General features: G+C 44.9%; 1 protein-coding gene across 3 annotated transcripts; it reads right to left on the bottom strand.

Moving 5' to 3' along the window:
- Positions 1-4498: 4498 nt before the first annotated feature.
- Positions 4499-16607, bottom strand: fam210b (family with sequence similarity 210 member B). Of its 3 annotated transcripts, none has more exons than XM_021570101.2 (4): positions 16311-16607; positions 8685-8872; positions 5630-5797; positions 4499-4912 (listed from the first exon to the last, which is right to left on the bottom strand). In XM_021570101.2, exons 1-4 carry the CDS (start codon positions 16320-16322, stop codon positions 4798-4800), a joined length of 483 nt encoding a protein of 160 aa, XP_021425776.2. In that variant the 5' UTR covers positions 16323-16607; the 3' UTR covers positions 4499-4797. The 3 variants fall into 3 exon arrangements, with proteins under 3 accessions (XP_021425776.2, XP_036806726.1, XP_036806727.1); XM_036950831.1 differs by lacking the exon at positions 16311-16607 and adding an exon at positions 14893-16228; XM_036950832.1 differs by lacking the exon at positions 16311-16607 and adding an exon at positions 14893-15516 and having other exon boundaries at positions 4499-5797.
- Between the last annotated feature and the right edge of the window lie 1643 nt (positions 16608-18250).

The raw sequence follows: 18250 nt of genomic DNA, 5'->3' as shown, positions 1-18250 counted from the left end.
GGGTGAGAGAGGAGAGGGAGAGAGACAGGGTGAGAGAGAGGAGAGGGAGAGAGACACAGGGTGAGAGAGAGGAGAGAGAAGGGAGTCACATGGAGAGGGTGAGAGTGAGGAGAGACAGGTAGAGAAGGTAAGAGAGGAGAGTCAGGAAGAGAGGGTGAGAGAGAGGAGAGGGAGAGAGAGAGTGAGAGAGGAGAGGGAGAGAGACAGGGTGAGAGAGAGGAGAGGGAGAGAGACAGGGTGAGAGAGAGGAGAGGGAGAGACAGGGTGAGAGAGAGGAGAGTCAGGAAGAGAGGGTGAGAGAGAGGAGCGGGAGAGAGACAGGGTGAGAGAGAGGAGAGGGAGAGAGACAGGGTGAGAGAGAGGAGAGTCAGGGTGAGAGACAGGGTGAGAGAGAGGAGAGTCAGGAAGAGAGGGTGAGAGAGAGGAGCGGGAGAGAGACAGGGTGAGAGAGAGGAGAGGGAGAGAGACAGGGTGAGAGAGAGGAGAGTCAGGGTGAGAGAGAGGAGAGGGAGAGAGAGAGTGAGAGAGAGGAGAGGGAGAGAGACACAGGGTGAGAGAGAGGAGAGGGACACAGGGAGAGAATATGAAAGAAGAGCGAGAGTCACAGGGAGAGGGTGAGAGAGACACACATAGGGAGAGGGTGAGAGACACACATAGGGAGAGGGTGAGAGAGAAGAGAGAGACAGAGAGAGGGGGAGAGAGAACAGAGAGAGGAGAGGGAGAAACAGGGAGAGTGAGAGAGAGGAGAGGGAGGGGGACACAGGGAGAGGGTGAGAGGGTGAGAGAGGGCGAGAGAGAGGAGAGTAGGAGTGAAAGGCTAGCTAGAGCAGCCTGCCAGTGTGGTTAGAAGCGCTGCCTTCCTTCCTGCCTAGCTGTCACCAATTAGTTCCTAGCCATGGGGGACATCCAGGGGATGGAGAGGCGATGGCAGCTAAGAGTCCTCTTCAGCCCGGATAACGAGACTGAAGTGTGTGTGGGTGTCGGTACCTGCCTGCCTGCGTGCTCTTGTGTGTTCAAGCTGCTAGAAACATATACCTGTAGATGTACAGGTATAGAAGATAGCGAGGTACTTCCCATTTCACCACTGTAACTGAACAGAGCTGTTTAATTATTATACATCCCTGAATACACTGTGCATTATTTAACTATCTGACTGAAAAAAGAAAACCCCCAGGTGTAGCTTGATCGGAGACAGGCCTGTACAACAGACAGGGGTTATTTAGGGATACAGAGTAAGGCAGGGGTGTACGTTTTACCTGGGACTATTAACATCATCATGGACAGCAATAGAAAGAGTAGCTATTGTAGATTTGACCTGGTAAAACTTGGGCTAAATCAAAATGTTTTCTGGTTGTCTGTCAAAATGCGCATCAGTTATACAAAGTTTAGACCCAATGCAGTTCTGTGGGCTATTTTAACAGTCTTTGTAAAGTGAATGAGGTTTTAAGCAATATCGTTGTAGACAGTGAAGATCAGTCGTAGTACAGGAGCGCCGCCGTGTGGCTGTTGGTGGTATTACACTCTGCATGCGTGGGTGGGTTCCTTTAAGGGCAGCAAAATAGAACGTTGATTAAAATCATGGCTGTACAGTGTACACGTGACAAGTTTATAGTTCCCATATACACTGAATATACAAAACATTAAGGAGACCTTCCTAATATTGAGTTGCACCCCTCCCTTTTGCCCTCAGAACAGCCTCAATTAGTCCAGGCATGCTCTACAAGGTGTCAGAACAGCCTCAATTCATCAGGACGTGGACTCTACAAGGTGTCAGAACAGCCTCAATTAGTCCAGGCATGCTCTACAAGGTGTCAGAACAGCCTCAATTCATCAGGACATGGACTCTACAAGGTGTTGAAAGCGTTCCACAGGGATGCTGGCCCATGTTGACTCCAATGCTTCCCACAGTTGTGTCCAAGTTGGCTGGATGTCCTTTGGGTGGTGGAACATTCTTGATATACACAGGAAACTGTTGTGTTAAAAACCCAGCAGCGTTGCAGGTGTCCTTAATGTTTTATATACTCAGTGTTAATGTTTTATGGTGAAATATGCACTGTGCTCCAATAACAACAAGTACACAGAAGGAGGATAGCAGTCCCTTTTAATAATTAAATACAACTCCAATTCAAAAAAGATATATTTTACACAATTATCATATTCATAACTATGGTATGGATGGATATGCTAACATCATGTCCTTACTTCATACAGAGCTTATCATAGAGAACTTAGCCTGGTTTCTGACGTGTTTGTACCGTCTTGCCAACTCCTATGGTATTCTCATACCAAACAACAATGACCGTAGGAGTCGCAGCACTAACAGAGCAGGAATCAGGCTATAAAAGTCCTTGCATTAGACACAAATGATGATTGCTTGACTAATTATTTGAAGGTCACCTGGAATCCAAACTTACGTTCCTTTTCTACCACCTGTGATGGAAAACAAAAAGGTAGAAAAAAAAAGAGCACCATTTTGGTTCCAGGCAAAATGACGTGGGAGAGATTTAACAGGACACCTGAATATTTCTGCTGATTCATTCACCAGGCACTAGGAAGAGAGGAGAACATGGCTACTCCACTAATAGTGGTGATCAGCTACATCACCCCCCCCCCCCCCCTCCCCCAATGAAGAACCTTCCCAGCACAGAGATGCTGATGGACTGACAGACCAACCTCCATCAGCAACCAGCACATTCCTGATCCTAAAGAACATCCTTTTCAAAAACGTTTACAACATTCTCAACTTCTGTTAAATAAAGGAGGATTTAGTCTACATGTCATCCCTGAGGTCTTTGTTCAGTGCCAACTGGTTCAGTATGATTGTAAATCAATATAATCTGGGACAAACCGTCCTTGGTTGTCTTTTTTTAGAATGCATAAACATACTGTACAAAACATTGAGGAGACCTTCCCTGATAATGAGTTGCACCCCCCCCCCCCCCCATTCATCAGGACATGGACTCTACAAGGTGTCAGAACAGCCTCTATTCATCAGGACGTGGACTCTACAAGGTGTCAGAACAGCCTCAATTCATCAGGACGTGGATTCTACAAGGTGTCAGAACAGCCTCAATTCGTCAGGACATGGACTCTACAAGGTGTCAGAACAGCCTCAATTCAACAGGACATGGACTCAACAAGGTGTCAGAACAGCCTCAATTCATCAGGACGTGGATTCTACAAGGTGTCAGAACAGCCTCAATTCATCAGGACGTGGATTCTACAAGGTGTCAGAACAGCCTCAATTCATCAGGACGTGGATTCTACAAGGTGTCAGAACAGCCTCAATTCATCAGGACGTGGATTCTACAAGGTGTCAGAACAGCCTCAATTCGTCAGGACATGGACTCTACAAGGTGTCAGAACAGCCTCAATTCATCAGGACATGGACTCTACAAGGTGTCAGAACAGCCTCTATTCATCAGGACGTGGACTCTACAAGGTGTCAGAACAGCCTCTATTCATCAGGACGTGGACTCTACAAGGTGTCAGAACAGCCTCTATTCATCAGGACGTGGACTCTACAAGGTGTCAGAACAGCCTCAATTCATCAGGACGTGGATTCTACAAGGTGTCAGAACAGCCTCAATTCGTCAGGACATGGACTCTACAAGGTGTCAGAACAGCCTCAATTCAACAGGACATGGACTCAACAAGGTGTCAGAACAGCCTCAATTCATCAGGACGTGGATTCTACAAGGTGTCAGAACAGCCTCAATTCATCAGGACGTGGATTCTACAAGGTGTCAGAACAGCCTCAATTCATCAGGACGTGGATTCTACAAGGTGTCAGAACAGCCTCAATTCATCAGGACGTGGATTCTACAAGGTGTCAGAACAGCCTCAATTCGTCAGGACATGGACTCTACAAGGTGTTGAAAGCGTTCCACAGGGATGCTGGCCCATGTTGACTCCAATGCTTCCCACAGTTGTGTCAAGTTGACTGGATGTCCTTTGGGTGGTGGACCATTCTTGATACAGACGGGAAACTGTTGAGTGTGAAAAATCCAGCAGCGTTGCAGTTCTTGACACAAACCGGTGCGCCTGGTACCTCCTATCATACCCCGTTCAAAGGCACTTCAATATCTTGTCTTGCCCATTCAGCCTTTAAGTGGCACACACACAATACACGTCTCAAATGACAAAAAAAAGAAATACTAATTCCTTCTTTAACCTGTATCCTCTCCTTCATCTTTAACCTGTATCCTCTCCTTCATCTTTAACCTGTATCCTCTCCTTCATCTTTAACCTGTATCCTCTCCATCTTTAACCTGTATCCTCTCCTTCATCTTTAACCTGTATCCTCTCCTTCATCTACACTGATTGAAGTAGAGTTAACAAGTGACATCAATAAGAGGTCATAGTTTACACTTTGATGCAGCTGGTCAGTCTGTCATGGAAAGAGCGTTCCTAATGTTTTGTCCACTCAGTGTAGGTCAAGAACGGATTAATTTAAAAACTGAAACTTTCTGTCACTATAAATCACTGATAAACCTGGAACAGTGGATTCATTCTTTATTCTTTCATATTTCCTTCCAATAATTCACAGAAAGACATGGCACGTATTTCTTTGTGAACTAACGGGTCAACAAAATCACCATGGACCATGGCTTCTGTTTAGCAAAAACTTAAAGGTCAAAAAAATAAACCAACGGAAACTGCAGAGCCTTGAAACAGACATCGTGAGGTCTAACTACTGAACCTTCATATAGAAAATAAAAATGTATAGGAACATTTACGGGTGGGTTAAAAGTGGGCCTCGTGGGTCATCTAGGAGTTTCCAAATTCAGAAACACATCACAAAGAGTCCCTGTTTGTTCTCCTGTAGAAATCACCGTTGAAGAATTCCAAGTTAGATGGACTCCTCAAAGATGAATCCTTCCTGATTCTAGAAATCCTACAAAAGCCATATCTGAAAAAACAGGGAATATTTATAAGGTTATTCAAGGTCTTAGAGGTGGTGGTGCCTGCCAATCAGGCTGTGGGTGAGGTGGTGGTGTCTGCCAATCAGGCTGTGGGTGAGGTGTCTGCCAATCAGGCTGTGGGTGAGGTGTCTGCCAATCAGGCTGTGGGTGAGGTGTCTGCCAATCAGGCTGTGGGTGAGGTGTCTGCCAATCAGGCTGTGGGTGAGGTGTCTGCCAATCAGGCTGTGGGTGAGGTGTCTGCAAATCAGGCTGTGGGTGAGGTGTCTGCAAATCAGGCTGTGGGTGAGGTGTCTGCAAATCAGGCTGTGGGTGAGGTGTCTGCAAATCAGGCTGTGGGTGAGGTGTCTGCAAATCAGGCTGTGGGTGAGGTGTCTGCAAATCAGGCTGTGGGTGAGGTGTCTGCAAATCAGGCTGTGGGTGAGGTGTCTGCAAATCAGGCTGTGGGTGAGGTGTCTGCAAATCAGGCTGTGGGTGAGGTGTCTGCCAATCAGGCTGTGGGTGAGGTGGTGGTGTCTGCCAATCAGGCTGTGGGTGAGGTGGTGGTGTCTGCCAATCAGGCTGTGGGTGAGGTGGTGGTGTCTGCCAATCAGGCTGTGGGTGAGGTGGTGGTGTCTGCCAATCAGGCTGTGGGTGAGGTGGTGGTGTCTGCCAATCAGGGTGTGGGTGAGTTGGGGGTCTTGAAGAGGCCAGTCTTTCTGAGGTACCGAACGAGAAGAGGCACCGACACCAGAGTAATGCTGATTCGGAGAGGAGCGAAGAGCTTGTGGACGGCGTACGCCAAGACAAATGTACTGGTCCCTGCCGCCAACTTGGACTGAAGCAGAGATTCACTAAAACCTATCTTGTACAGGATGGCAGCCATGTCAATCCCACTGTGGAGAGGACACACACACACGTTATTGGAGAGAAGTACAACAGGGATCATCTCATTTTCATCATTATTTTATGATGTGAAGCACTTTGTTAATTGAAGAGTGCTATACAAAAAAAGTTAACTGTCATTAAATTAAAAACATCCATAAAACGATTTATTCAGCCCATTAGAAGGCCTCTCTATACACTTTCATTTAACATGGTGACATCTGAAACGCATTCCTATTCCCTACATGGTGCACTGCAATGCACTAACACATCACTATAGGATGACATTTCAGAATGCATGTCTCTCCCCACGGTGATTATCTGGGTTGATAGTGAACTGGAGCGCTATGCTGGCCGGGAGGGTGTTGAGTCCAAGGGCCATATTACTGCTGTCAGGGGAAATCTGTGAGCTGGTTGATAATCTAGGCTCTATCCTCCTGGTATGCAGCCTACTGGGCACAGCTGGCAGAGAGCCAGCAGAGAGCCGGCAGAGAGCCGGCAGGCAGTCAGAGATAGGACACATAACCGGGCCATGGGCCCACGGCTACAGACAGACTAACAACGGATTTTCCTACATTACACCATCAGGAGAAGGCCTTCTCTCTATAGTCATTACACCATCAGTAGAAGGCCTTCTCTCTATAGTCATTACACCATCAGTAGAAGGCCTTCTCTCTATAGTCATTACACCATCAGTAGAAGGCCTTCTCTCTATAGTCATTACACCATCAGTAGAAGGCCTTCTCTCTATAGTCATTACACCATCAGTAGAAGGCCTTCTCTCTATAGTCATTACACCATCAGTAGAAGGCCTTCTCTCTATAGTCATTACACCATCAGGAGAAGGCCTTCTCTCTATAGTCATTACACCATCAGTAGAAGGCCTTCTCTCTATAGTCATTACACCATCAGTAGAAGGCCTTCTCTCTATAGTCATTACACCATCAGTAGAAGGCCTTCTCTCTATAGTCATTACACCATCAGTAGAAGGCCTTCTCTCTATAGTCATTACACCGTCAGTAGGCCTTCTCTCTATAGTCATTACACCATCAGTAGAAGGCCTTCTCTCTATAGTCATTACACCATCAGTAGAAGGCCTTCTCTCTATAGTCATTACACCATCAGTAGAAGGCCTTCTCTCTATAGTCATTACACCATCAGTAGAAGGCCTTCTCTCTATAGTCATTACACCATCAGTAGAAGGCCTTCTCTCTATAGTCATTACACCATCAGTAGAAGGCCTTCTCTCTATAGTCATTACACCATCAGTAGAAGGCCTTCTCTCTATAGTCATTACACCGTCAGTAGAAGGCCTTCTCTCTATAGTCATTACACCATCAGTATGCCTTCTCTCTATAGTCATTACACCATCAGTAGAAGGCCTTCTCTCTATAGTCATTACACCATCAGTAGAAGGCCTTCTCTCTATAGTCATTACACCATCAGTAGAAGGCCTTCTCTCTATAGTCATTACACCATCAGTAGAAGGCCTTCTCTCTATAGTCATTACACCGTCAGTAGGCCTTCTCTCTATAGTCATTACACCATCAGTAGAAGGCCTTCTCTCTATAGTCATTACACCATCAGTAGAAGGCCTTCTCTCTATAGTCATTACACCATCAGTAGAAGGCCTTCTCTCTATAGTCATTACACCATCAGTAGAAGGCCTTCTCTCTATAGTCATTACACCATCAGTAGAAGGCCTTCTCTCTATAGTCATTACACCATCAGTAGAAGGCCTTCTCTCTATAGTCATTACACCATCAGTAGAAGGCCTTCTCTCTATAGTCATTACACCATCAGTAGAAGGCCTTCTCTCTATAGTCATTACACCATCAGTAGAAGGCCTTCTCTCTATAGTCATTACACCATCAGTAGAAGGCCTTCTCTCTATAGTCATTACACCATCAGTAGAAGGCCTTCTCTCTATAGTCATTACACCATCAGTAGAAGGTCTTCTCTCTATAGTCATTACACCATCAGTAGAAGGCCTTCTCTCTATAGTCATTACACCATCAGTAGTAGGCCTTCTCTCTATAGTCATTACACCATCAGTAGAAGGCCTTCTCTCTATAGTCATTACACCATCAGTAGAAGGCCTTCTCTCTATAGTCATTACACCGTCAGTAGAAGGCCTTCTCTCTATAGTCATTACACCATCAGTATGCCTTCTCTCTATAGTCATTACACCATCAGTAGAAGGCCTTCTCTCTATAGTCATTACACCATCAGTAGAAGGCCTTCTCTCTATAGTCATTACACCGTCAGTAGAAGGCCTTCTCTCTATAGTCATTACACCATCAGTAGAAGGCCTTCTCTCTATAGTCATTACACCATCAGTAGAAGGCCTTCTCTCTATAGTCATTACACCGTCAGTAGAAGGCCTTCTCTCTATAGTCATTACACCATCAGTATGCCTTCTCTCTATAGTCATTACACCATCAGTAGTAGGCCTTCTCTCTATAGTCATTACACCATCAGTAGAAGGCCTTCTCTCTATAGTCATTACACCATCAGTAGAAGGCCTTCTCTCTATAGTCATTACACCATCAGTAGAAGGCCTTCTCTCTATAGTCATTACACCGTCAGTAGGCCTTCTCTCTATAGTCATTACACCATCAGTAGAAGGCCTTCTCTCTATAGTCATTACACCATCAGTAGAAGGTCTTCTCTCTATAGTCATTACACCATCAGTAGAAGGCCTTCTCTCTATAGGCCTTCCCCCTATATCCAATGGCATGTGAAATGACAATGCAGTGTGCTTAAAGTGCTATAGAAGTTTAAAATAATCATGTCAGGCCTCAACCAGTTTGGGATCAGAGCCGTGACGACTGGGGGAGACAAATGCAATGTTTTTACATGTAACAACTAATGTTGAAGTCTGGCTTCATACATTACCTAGACACAGCAAGGTAGAACATTCCCAGAGACATGAGGGAGATGCATATGTGGAAAGAGACTCCCACAGCTCCATACTCCTTAAACACCTTCTTCAGCTGCTGGGCCTTGCTAGGTTTGTCCTCTTCGGGCTCCGGTACCTTGGGCTCCTCAGGGACCTTGGCTGAAGCTTCCTTTGGAGTCTGGTCCTGGTCGGGTCAGAGAGAAAGAGTGATTTAAAAAAAAATTGATACTTTAATTAAAAACTGGGGAACGTCACATTGAGATGGACTCTTTTTAAAGTGTGCCCTGGTCAAGGAATATCAACACTGGTTCCACATATCAAATAGTAAGAACGTTTTTCATACAGTCTTTGTATTCGTTGAGACTCATTGAACATTTTGAAAACGGACTACGATGTGTCAGCCACAGCCGATGAGTCAGCAGAAAACAAACAGAAGCAGGTATCAGTCAAACTTAAGGTGCATTCAGAAAGAATTCAGACCCCTTGACTTTTCCACATTTTGTTACGTTACAGCCTTAATGTAAAACATGTTATTTCTGCTCTTCTCCTAATCAAAATACACACACAACCCCATTTGCAAATTTATAAAAATACAAAAAAATGAAATATCACAGAAGTATTCAGACCCTTTATCAGTATTTTGTTGAAGCACCTTTGGCAGCATTGAGTCTTCTTGGGTATGACGCTACAAGCTTGGCACACCTGTATTTGGAGAGTTCCTCCCATTCTTCTCAAGCTCTGGATGGGATGGGGAGTGTCGCTGCACAGCTATTTTCAGGTCTCTCCAGAGATGTTTGATCAGGTTCAAGTCCGGGCTCAGGAATGTCCCTCCTTCATTCTTAAAATGGAAGAAATTGGAACCCCCAAGACTCTGCCAAACTGAGCAATCGGGGGAGAAGGGCCTTGGTCAGGGAGGTGACCACGAACCTGATGGTCACTCTGACAGAGCTCCAGAGTTCCTCTGTGGAGAAGGGAGAACATTCCAGAAGGACAATCATCTCGGTAGCATTCCACCAATCAGGCCTTTATGGTAGAGTGGCCAGACGGAAGCCACTCTTCAGTAAAAGGCACGTGGCAACCTGCTTCGAGTCAAAAGGCACCTAAAGACATGAGAAACAAGATTGACTGGTCTGATGAAACCAAGATTGAATTATTTGGCCTGAATGTCAAGTCTGGAGGAAACCTGGCACCTCCCTATGGTGAAGCATAGTGGTGGCAGGATCATGCTGTGGGGATGTATTTCGGCAGGAGGGGCTGGGAGACTAGTCAGGATCGAGGCAAAGATGAACAGAGCAAAATACAGAGAGATCCTTGATGAAAACCTGCTCCAGAGCACTCAGGACCTCAGACTGGGGCGAAGATTCACCTTCCAACAGGACAATGACCCTAAGCACACAGCCAAGACAACGCAGGCGTGGCTTCGGGAAAAGTCTCTGAATGTCCTTGAGTGGCCCAGCCAGAGCCCGGACTTGAACATCTCTGGGGTAGAGGTCGACCGATTATGATTTTTCAACGCCGATACCGATTATTGGAGGACCAAAAAATCCGATACCGATTAATCGTCCGATTTTTATTTGTTTATTTGTAATAATGACAATTACAACAATACTGAATGAACACTTATTTTAACTTAATATAATACATCAATAAAATAAATTTAGCCTCAAATAAATAATGAAACATGTTCAATTTGGTTTAAATAATGCAAAAACAAAGCGTTGGAGAAGAAAGTAAAAGTGCAATATGTGCTATGTAAGAAAGCCAACGTTTAAGTTCCTTGCTCAGAACATGAGAACATATGAAAGCTGGTGGTTCCTTTTAACACGAGTCTTCAATATTCCCAGGTAAGAAGTTTTAGGTTGTAGTTATTATTGGAATTATAGGACTATTTCCTTCTATACCATTTGTATTTCATTAACCTTTGACTATTGGATGTTCTTATTGGCACTTTAGTATTGCCAGTGTAACAGTATAGCTTCCGTCCCTCTCCTCGCCCCTACCTGGGCTCGAACCAGGAACACATTGACAACAGCCACCCTCTAAGCATCGTTATCCATTGCTCCACAAATGCCGCGGCCCTTGCAGAGCAAAGGGGAACAACTACTTCAAGGTCTCAGAGCGAGTGCAGTCACCGATTGAAACGCTATTAGCGCGCACCCCGCTAACTAGCTAGCCATTTCACATCGGTTACACCAACACACCACACACTATAGTATTGCCAGCCTAATCTCGGGGGTTGATAGGCTTGAAGTCAAACAGCTCAATGCTTGAAGCACAACGAAGAGCTGCTGGCAAAACGCACAAACATGCTGTTTCAATGAATGTTTACGAGCCTGCTGCTGCCTACCACCGCTCAGTCAGACTGCTCTATCAAATCATAGACTTAATTATAATAAACACACAGAAATACGAGCCTTGGGTCATCAATATGGTCAAATCTGGAAACTGTCATTACGAAAACAAAACGTTTATTCTTTCAGTGAAATACGGCACCGTTCCGGCTGTGATTCGATGATAAATTAACAGGCACCGCATCGATTATATGCAATGCAGGACACACTAGATAAACGAGTAATATCGTCAACCATGTGTAGTTAACTAGTGATTATGTTAAGATGTATTGTTTTTTATAAGATGAGTTTAATGCTAGCTAGCACCTTACCTTGGCTCCTTGCTGCACTTGCATAACAGGTGGTCAGCCTGCTATGGCGGCTCCTTGTGGAGTGCAATGTAAGGCAGGTGGTTAGAGCGTTGGACGAGTAACCGGAAGGTTGCAAGATCAAATCACCGAGCTGACAAGGTAAAAATCTGTCGTTCTGCCCCTGAACAAGGTAGTTAACCCACTGTTCCCCGGTAGGCAGTCATTTAAAATAAGACTGTGTTCTTAACTGACTTGCCTAGTAAAATAAAAGTTTAAAAAAATATCTATATATATATATATATTTTTTTTTAAATCGGCAACAATCAGGTGTCCAAAAATGCTGATTACCGATTGTTATGAAAACTTGAAATCGGCCCTAATCGAAATCGGCCATTCTGATTAAATTGGTCGACCTCTACTCTGGAGAGATCTGAAAATAGCTTGGCAGCAACACTTTCCATCCAACCTGACAGAGCTTGAGAGGATCTGCAGAGAAGAATGGGAGAAACTCCCCAAATACAGGTGTGCCAAGCTTGTAGCGTCATACCCAAGAAGACTCGAGGCTGTAATCGCTGCCAAAGGTGCTTCAACAAAGTACTGAGTAAAGGGTCTGAATACTTATGTCAATTGTGATATTTAAGTAGATTTTTTTATACATTTGCAAAAAAATGTCTAAAAACCTGTTTTTGCTTTGTCATTATGGAGTATTGTGTGTAGTCCAGAATAAGTGTGTAGTCCAGAATAAGTGTGTAGTCCAGAATAAGTGTGAAGTCCAGTTTAATCCAGAATAAGTGTGTAAACGTAACAGAATGTTGAAAAAGTCAAGGGGTCTGAATACTTTCCAAAAGCACTGTATACCACGGCTAAGGGCTGTTCTCAGGGACGACATAACGCTGAGTGCCTGGACACAGCCCTTAGCCGTGGTATATTGGCCATATACTACAAACCCCCGAGGTTCCTCTATTTTTTTATTTATTTTTAATTTTTTACAAATTTGCAATTGTTTTGGTAAAAAATCTGTTTTTGCTTAGTCATTATGGGGTAGTGTGTGTAGATTTGGGTGGGGGTGGGGGGGTGGGGGCAATTGTAATACATTTTAGAATCAGGCTGTAACGTAACAAACTGTGGAAAAGGTCAAGGGGTCTGAATACTTTCTGAATGCACTGTACGTAGCCTAAGTGTCTCGGCACGCAGGGCAACATGCATGGGAAGTAGTACATGGATTAGCTGCTCTTCTGGGCTACAGTAAATAACACAGCATTATGATAGAAGACTCTGGAGAAGTCATACTGCAACGAACTCCAATAGATGATAGGTACGGTTATATGACCAATAGAAACCTAGAAGCGGCTGCCACAGCAGAGCAGGAAATAACTAGGCACAGCCCGCTTCACCTGCACTGTTATTATAGAAAACATTTATTTTTAACAAATCGGTCATCCGAATCTCCCTGCTAAAATGTCCTCTAAGCAGGTTTCAACTGAGCACTAAAATAGCCACATGGCTCAGTCCCTTTCCCTCCTGTTGTTGTTTTTCTATTTGAGCCAAACAACACGGGGTGAGACCAGGCTAGTGCAGTGACGCACCACAAGCTTCTCCAACAATAGACAAAAGGCCAAAAGAGGCGGAGAGAAGGACAGACACGGACTGGCTTGGAAAGCCAGAGAGGAACAGAGCAGGCAGAGAGCAGCCGTGGGAAGGTCATGTGAGTGAGTGGTATAGGGAGTATTGCCAGGGAGGCGACAAGAACAGAGGGACTGTGTGTGTGTGTGTGTGTGTGATAACAGCTTTTGAGAGGATGCAGACGGCAGACAAACACACAGCACCACCCTGACCCGGCCCAGCCCGCCACCCTCACTAGCACATCTGCTACTTTGAATGAGAGGGCCGAGGACAAACATACCAGCATTAGTTAAGCCCTCTTAGGTCATGACCTTCAAGCAGAATGTTGCTGTGTTAGATGTGTTAGAAATAATGAAAATCAGGCCTATACTTGGCAGGGTCTTCCAGCTAAAAAACGAGTCTTTACCATGGACCTCACAGCATTAACAGAACAGTGTGTCTATTCCCATCTGTCCACAGGCAGCTTTTCCTTTATAATGATGACTCAGGACCTTGTCTCAAGGTTCCTGCCGTTTTCAGAACAACCCGGGTTATGGAGGAAAGGGGAAATTATTATGATTTATTAAAATAAGAATATACTCGATTTTTCCCTAGTGTATCCCATCCTCAATGTATTTATTACAGGCTCAGACGAGTAGAGCTTGACTGAAGCGGTAGCCTATGGGTGCGTTCCTAAATTCGCTCAGGCTATCTACTATTAAACGCTCGCTATGTCCGGTGTCAATAAACATCGGCACCCAAAAAAAACGTAATTAAATTGTTGCCAGCAGCACAGTTAGAGTCACCAACTTGAAAACAGCCTAATCAGCTCTACTAGGGCGAGTAAAATGGTCAGAGGGTTGTTCTCTCATTTGTGTCTGAAAGTAGCTAGTTAACTCTAGCCAGTTAGCTTGGGTGTTTGACTGCCGTTTTGAGGTCAGATCAACCCAACTCCTCCGCCAGAGCGTCCAGTGTGGCTCTGAACCCCCCGAGAGAGACGCTCTGAACCCCCCGAGAGAGAAACGCTCTGAACCCCCCGAGAGAGACGCTCTGAAACCCCCCGAGAGAGAAACGCTCTGAAACCCCCCGAGAGAGAAACGCTCTGAACCCCCCGAGAGAGACGCTCTGAAACCCCCCGAGAGAGATGCTCTGAAACCCCCCCGAGAGAGAGACGCTCTGAACCCCCCCGAGAGAGACGCTCTGAACCCCCCCCGAGAGAGACACGCTCTGAACCACCCCCCCCCCCCCGAGAGAGACACGCTCTGAACCACCCCCCCCCCCCCCCCCGAGAGAGACGCTCTGAAACCCCCCCCGAGAGAGACGCTCTGAACCCCCCGAGAGAGAGACGCTCTGAACCCCCCGAGAGAGAGACGCTCTGAACCCCCCGAGCGAGAGACGCTCTGAACCCCCCGAGCGAGAGACGCTCTGAACCCCCCGAGCGAGAGACGCAGGACAGTGCGGTACTGTGAAATGAAGATTAATAACAAGTTATACAACATCCAGAGTAGTTTTAAATTTCCCGATAGTTACCTAGAGCCTTTTGTACACCAAGCTACCCATATCTGGCTATAAAGTACAACCCCACAGGGACAGCATTAGGCCTATTCTGTCCCTTCTGATTCACACGTTATTCTGACACCCCGTGAACACAGCAGAGAGCCGTGTCCGCGTCATGCTACTTGCATAACATAGCTGCAATGTATACGACTGACGTTATAATGTGGAGTAGGCCAATTACTTGTAACAAACTAGTATTTCAATCCTTTTTAGAAATGTAATTACTGTGTCATTTCTCAAAACAACAGGCAGAGAACCAGCAACTGTTGACTCGACACGAAACCGTGCGCGGGTTCAGGGTCGTATTGTTTGGTATAGCTAAGTGGGGCATGATTGCTGGTCAAACATGGTTAAATTCGGCGACAGGGAGGTTAAACAAATACCATTGAAAGTTGAACATTTACCCCTTTGAGAACAGCGGCGGAGTCTTCCAGGCCTTTCGGCGCGGCAGCAACAGAGGACAGATCCCTCATTTGCACAGTCGACGTGGGACAGAAGCGATGCTTGCAGACCTCCGCGCCAGACGTAAACAACACCGTTTCAAGTCCAGCTATATGTCGTTTCTGTCTGTTTTGGCCTCCATTCGTCCGATGTAGCGGTAAGCTAGTGTTACAATATGTAGGGTTGAAAATAATTTGGTTGGAGAAATTAAAAGCGAACAGGGTTACTCGAGGTAATTGTTCCCGATGCGTGATTATGAAACGAACCGAGTCCCAGTTTTTGATGGAAAACATGTCCTTCTCCCTCTTTTCTCTCTTTCCATCAGGCGAAAGTGCAGAATCATCCCGACCACCACCACGGACATATCCACAAAACGATCTGGAACAATTGAATGTGTGGCTGTTACGCAACGGCCAGGTAACGTCAGCTGGTCTGTTTGTTTTAAGTTGCGCCGCTGCCCTGGTCGTGGAGTTTAAACCCAGCTCCAAAGCCGTCGCCGAGAGCCTCGCTCCGCGACACAAAAACATGGTTCCCGTCGCAAAAACTACACACAAAGCCCGGTCTATAAAGCGGATAAATTCAAATAGCAATTAGCATTAGACGAGGAAGCTACTAAATGTTTACAAGAATAGCGTAGACATTAATAGCAGGTTGATCTCTATCAACACGCTGTCCTCATCTCGCTCTGCTGATTAGAGTGAGACAACCAATGAGGACATTCACCGTTCCACCAATAACGAGCCCGTTTGTAAGGAGAGAAAACCTTAAAGTTACAACAATACATGTAACCTACATTATACCATATGTAGTCGCGCACTCAGGATCTTTGCAATAGGTGACATGGAGCCTAACGTTATGTGTAGGCTAGATCAAAATGTAATGTAGGCTACATTACGGCTTTGTATTTGCCATAAATATGCATATTGAACTATGTTTGGAAGCAGATATAGACCATTTATAAACTGTCATTTTAAACCAATGCGTGACCAATATCAACAACAAAAGTTATGTTTGCCACTGAATTTAATCAGCCCTCTTCTCTCTCTCTCTGTTTAGCATAGTATGACAGTGCGTGTCTAACATGATGTTGGGTGTTAAATATTTCCCCGTGCTATACAGGTGTAATATGAAGCTCCGGCCAGTCCTACTAATGATAGCTCTGCCTCGTCGTGGACTGGAGGAAGTTAGATATTGAATAACCTAAAAGGGGGGGGCTCAGTTAGTTAAAGGACCATACTGTTATAATGTTCACTCTTACTGTTGTATACAACGTTCACTCCTACTGTCGCTCTCTAGTTTAAAGAAAATACCAGTATTATTCCCTAGCATCGCTTCAAGCAATAATACTACTGCGCTCATAAAGTCTGTCTACAATTGTTACCTCGTGTTTCATGCTCTATCCTGTAGCCTGCCTTGCGACCTACCAACTGCAAACCAACTGAATTTTAAAATATTTGTTTTTTATCTCGAGCAGATACTAATTGTGTCGATAGAGATAAGGTTATCCACGTGACCAGTTACACCACGGATGAGTGGAGGCGTTGCTGAGCAACTGAATTTCTGCCTTTGCAGAATGTCAGGCATGTCCTTGCGGTGTGTTTCGAATTTTTGGAAGTGTGTCAGTATCGTATAGTTAGTTGCATGTCTGCATGGTGGGTGGAAGTTCAAAAGTCAGTCTGTCTTTCTTTCACAGGAAGTGGATGCGTGCATGGTTAAACCACATGACAAACAAGTCTTAAACGTAACTTTCTCACCTAGCTAGCTCTTAGATTCTGATTTGAATACCACTATGCTCTCTTTTACAACCCCGTTGTAGCAATCTGCCTCGGGAATTTACACAGTTAGTGTGAGAGCTGGCAAGCAACCATTCAAAACAACCTATTGCTAGGGTTACAACAGTACTCCATAACTCCTTACTACCATCCCCATTAAACATTAACCAGGCAGGGGAGTTATTTGATCCTGGTGAAGTCTGGAGCATCATTTAATGTCTATCTATAAAATTAAAATGACCTAGGAAATATATATCTGTTTGACGTGTTTTAAAATAAAAAAAATACAAATTTTTATAGTAGAACCCAACACACACACACACGGGAAACTGTTGATCTAAAAAAAAACAGCAACGTTGCAGTTCTTGACACACTCAAACCAGTGGGCCTGGCAACTACTACCATACCCTAGTCAAAGGCACTTAAATATGTTGTCTTGCCCATTCACCCTCTGAATGGCACATATACACAATACATGTCTCAATTGTCTCAAGGTTTAAAAATCCTTCTTAAACCTGTCTCCTCCCCTTCATCTACACTAATTGAAGTGAATTTACCAGGTGACATCAATAAGGGATCATAGCGTTCACCTGGTCAGTCTGTCATGGAACGACCAGAGCAAATAAAATCTTACTGCTGAAACAACATTACATAGTCTCAACCATATTCCCACTTCTTGTTTTTTTAAATTATGTTATAGAGCATGAAAATAGGATGTTACCCAATACGTGAAAGGCCACAGTCAGTCAATCCCCACAACGTGCAGTCTCCGCAAACAACTCGCAAACAACTCACAAACAACTCCGTAAACAACTCACAAACAACTCACAAACAACTCACAAACAACTCCGCAAACAACTCACAAACAACTCACAAACAACTCACAAACAACTCCGCAAACAACTCACAAACAACTCCGCAAACAACTCACAAACAACTCACAAACAACTCACAAACAACTGTGCAAACATCTCACAAAAAACTCCGCAAACAACTCACAAACAACTCCGTAAACAACTCACAAACAACTCACAAACAACTCCGCAAGCAACTCACAAACAACTCACAAACAACTCACAAACAACTCACAAACAACTCACAAACAACTCCGTAAACAACTCACAAACAACTCACAAACAACTCCGCAAGCAACTCACAAACAACTCACAAACAACTCACAAACAACTCCGCAAACAACTCACAAACAACTCCGCAAACAACTCACAAACAACTCACAAACAACTCCGTAAACAACTCACAAACAACAACTGTGGATTATTGTCACTGCAAACGCTCAGCAAGATGCAGACTGGCTGCCATGTAATCACATAATCAATGCAATGAACATACCTGTGTGTCTAAACATATAGCATGAGGATAGAAAGCAAACACACAAACCCCTCTTCTGTTTCTGCTTTGTGACATACTGTAGGGGGCAAGTTGAGAAACCAGCAGATGTGGTAGTGTAAACGGATAGCTGCAGTAGCGTGTGGACACGGATAGCTGCAGTAGCGTGTGGACACGGATAGCTGCAGTAGCGTGTGGACAC

This window comes from Oncorhynchus mykiss, chromosome 17 (assembly GCF_013265735.2).
Source record: "Oncorhynchus mykiss isolate Arlee chromosome 17, USDA_OmykA_1.1, whole genome shotgun sequence".
In the NCBI taxonomy this organism is placed as follows: domain Eukaryota; kingdom Metazoa; phylum Chordata; class Actinopteri; order Salmoniformes; family Salmonidae; genus Oncorhynchus; species Oncorhynchus mykiss.
Note: the sequence above shows the minus strand (reverse complement) of the source record. Positions and strands in the feature narration are given on the sequence as shown.

Excerpts from the sequence above, each read along its gene's own strand:
- fam210b (XM_036950831.1), bottom strand. The coding sequence starts at position 15,456 with ATGTTTTTGTGTCGCGGAGCGAGGCTCTCGGCGACGGCTTTGGAGCTG. Across the intron at positions 8,873-14,892 it reads CCGCCGCTGTTCTCAAAGGG|GACCAGACTCCAAAGGAAGC; the intron begins GTAAATGTTCAA and ends TGACCCGACCAG. Across the intron at positions 5,798-8,684 it reads TTCTACCTTGCTGTGTCTAG|TGGGATTGACATGGCTGCCA; the intron begins GTAATGTATGAA and ends TCCTCTCCACAG.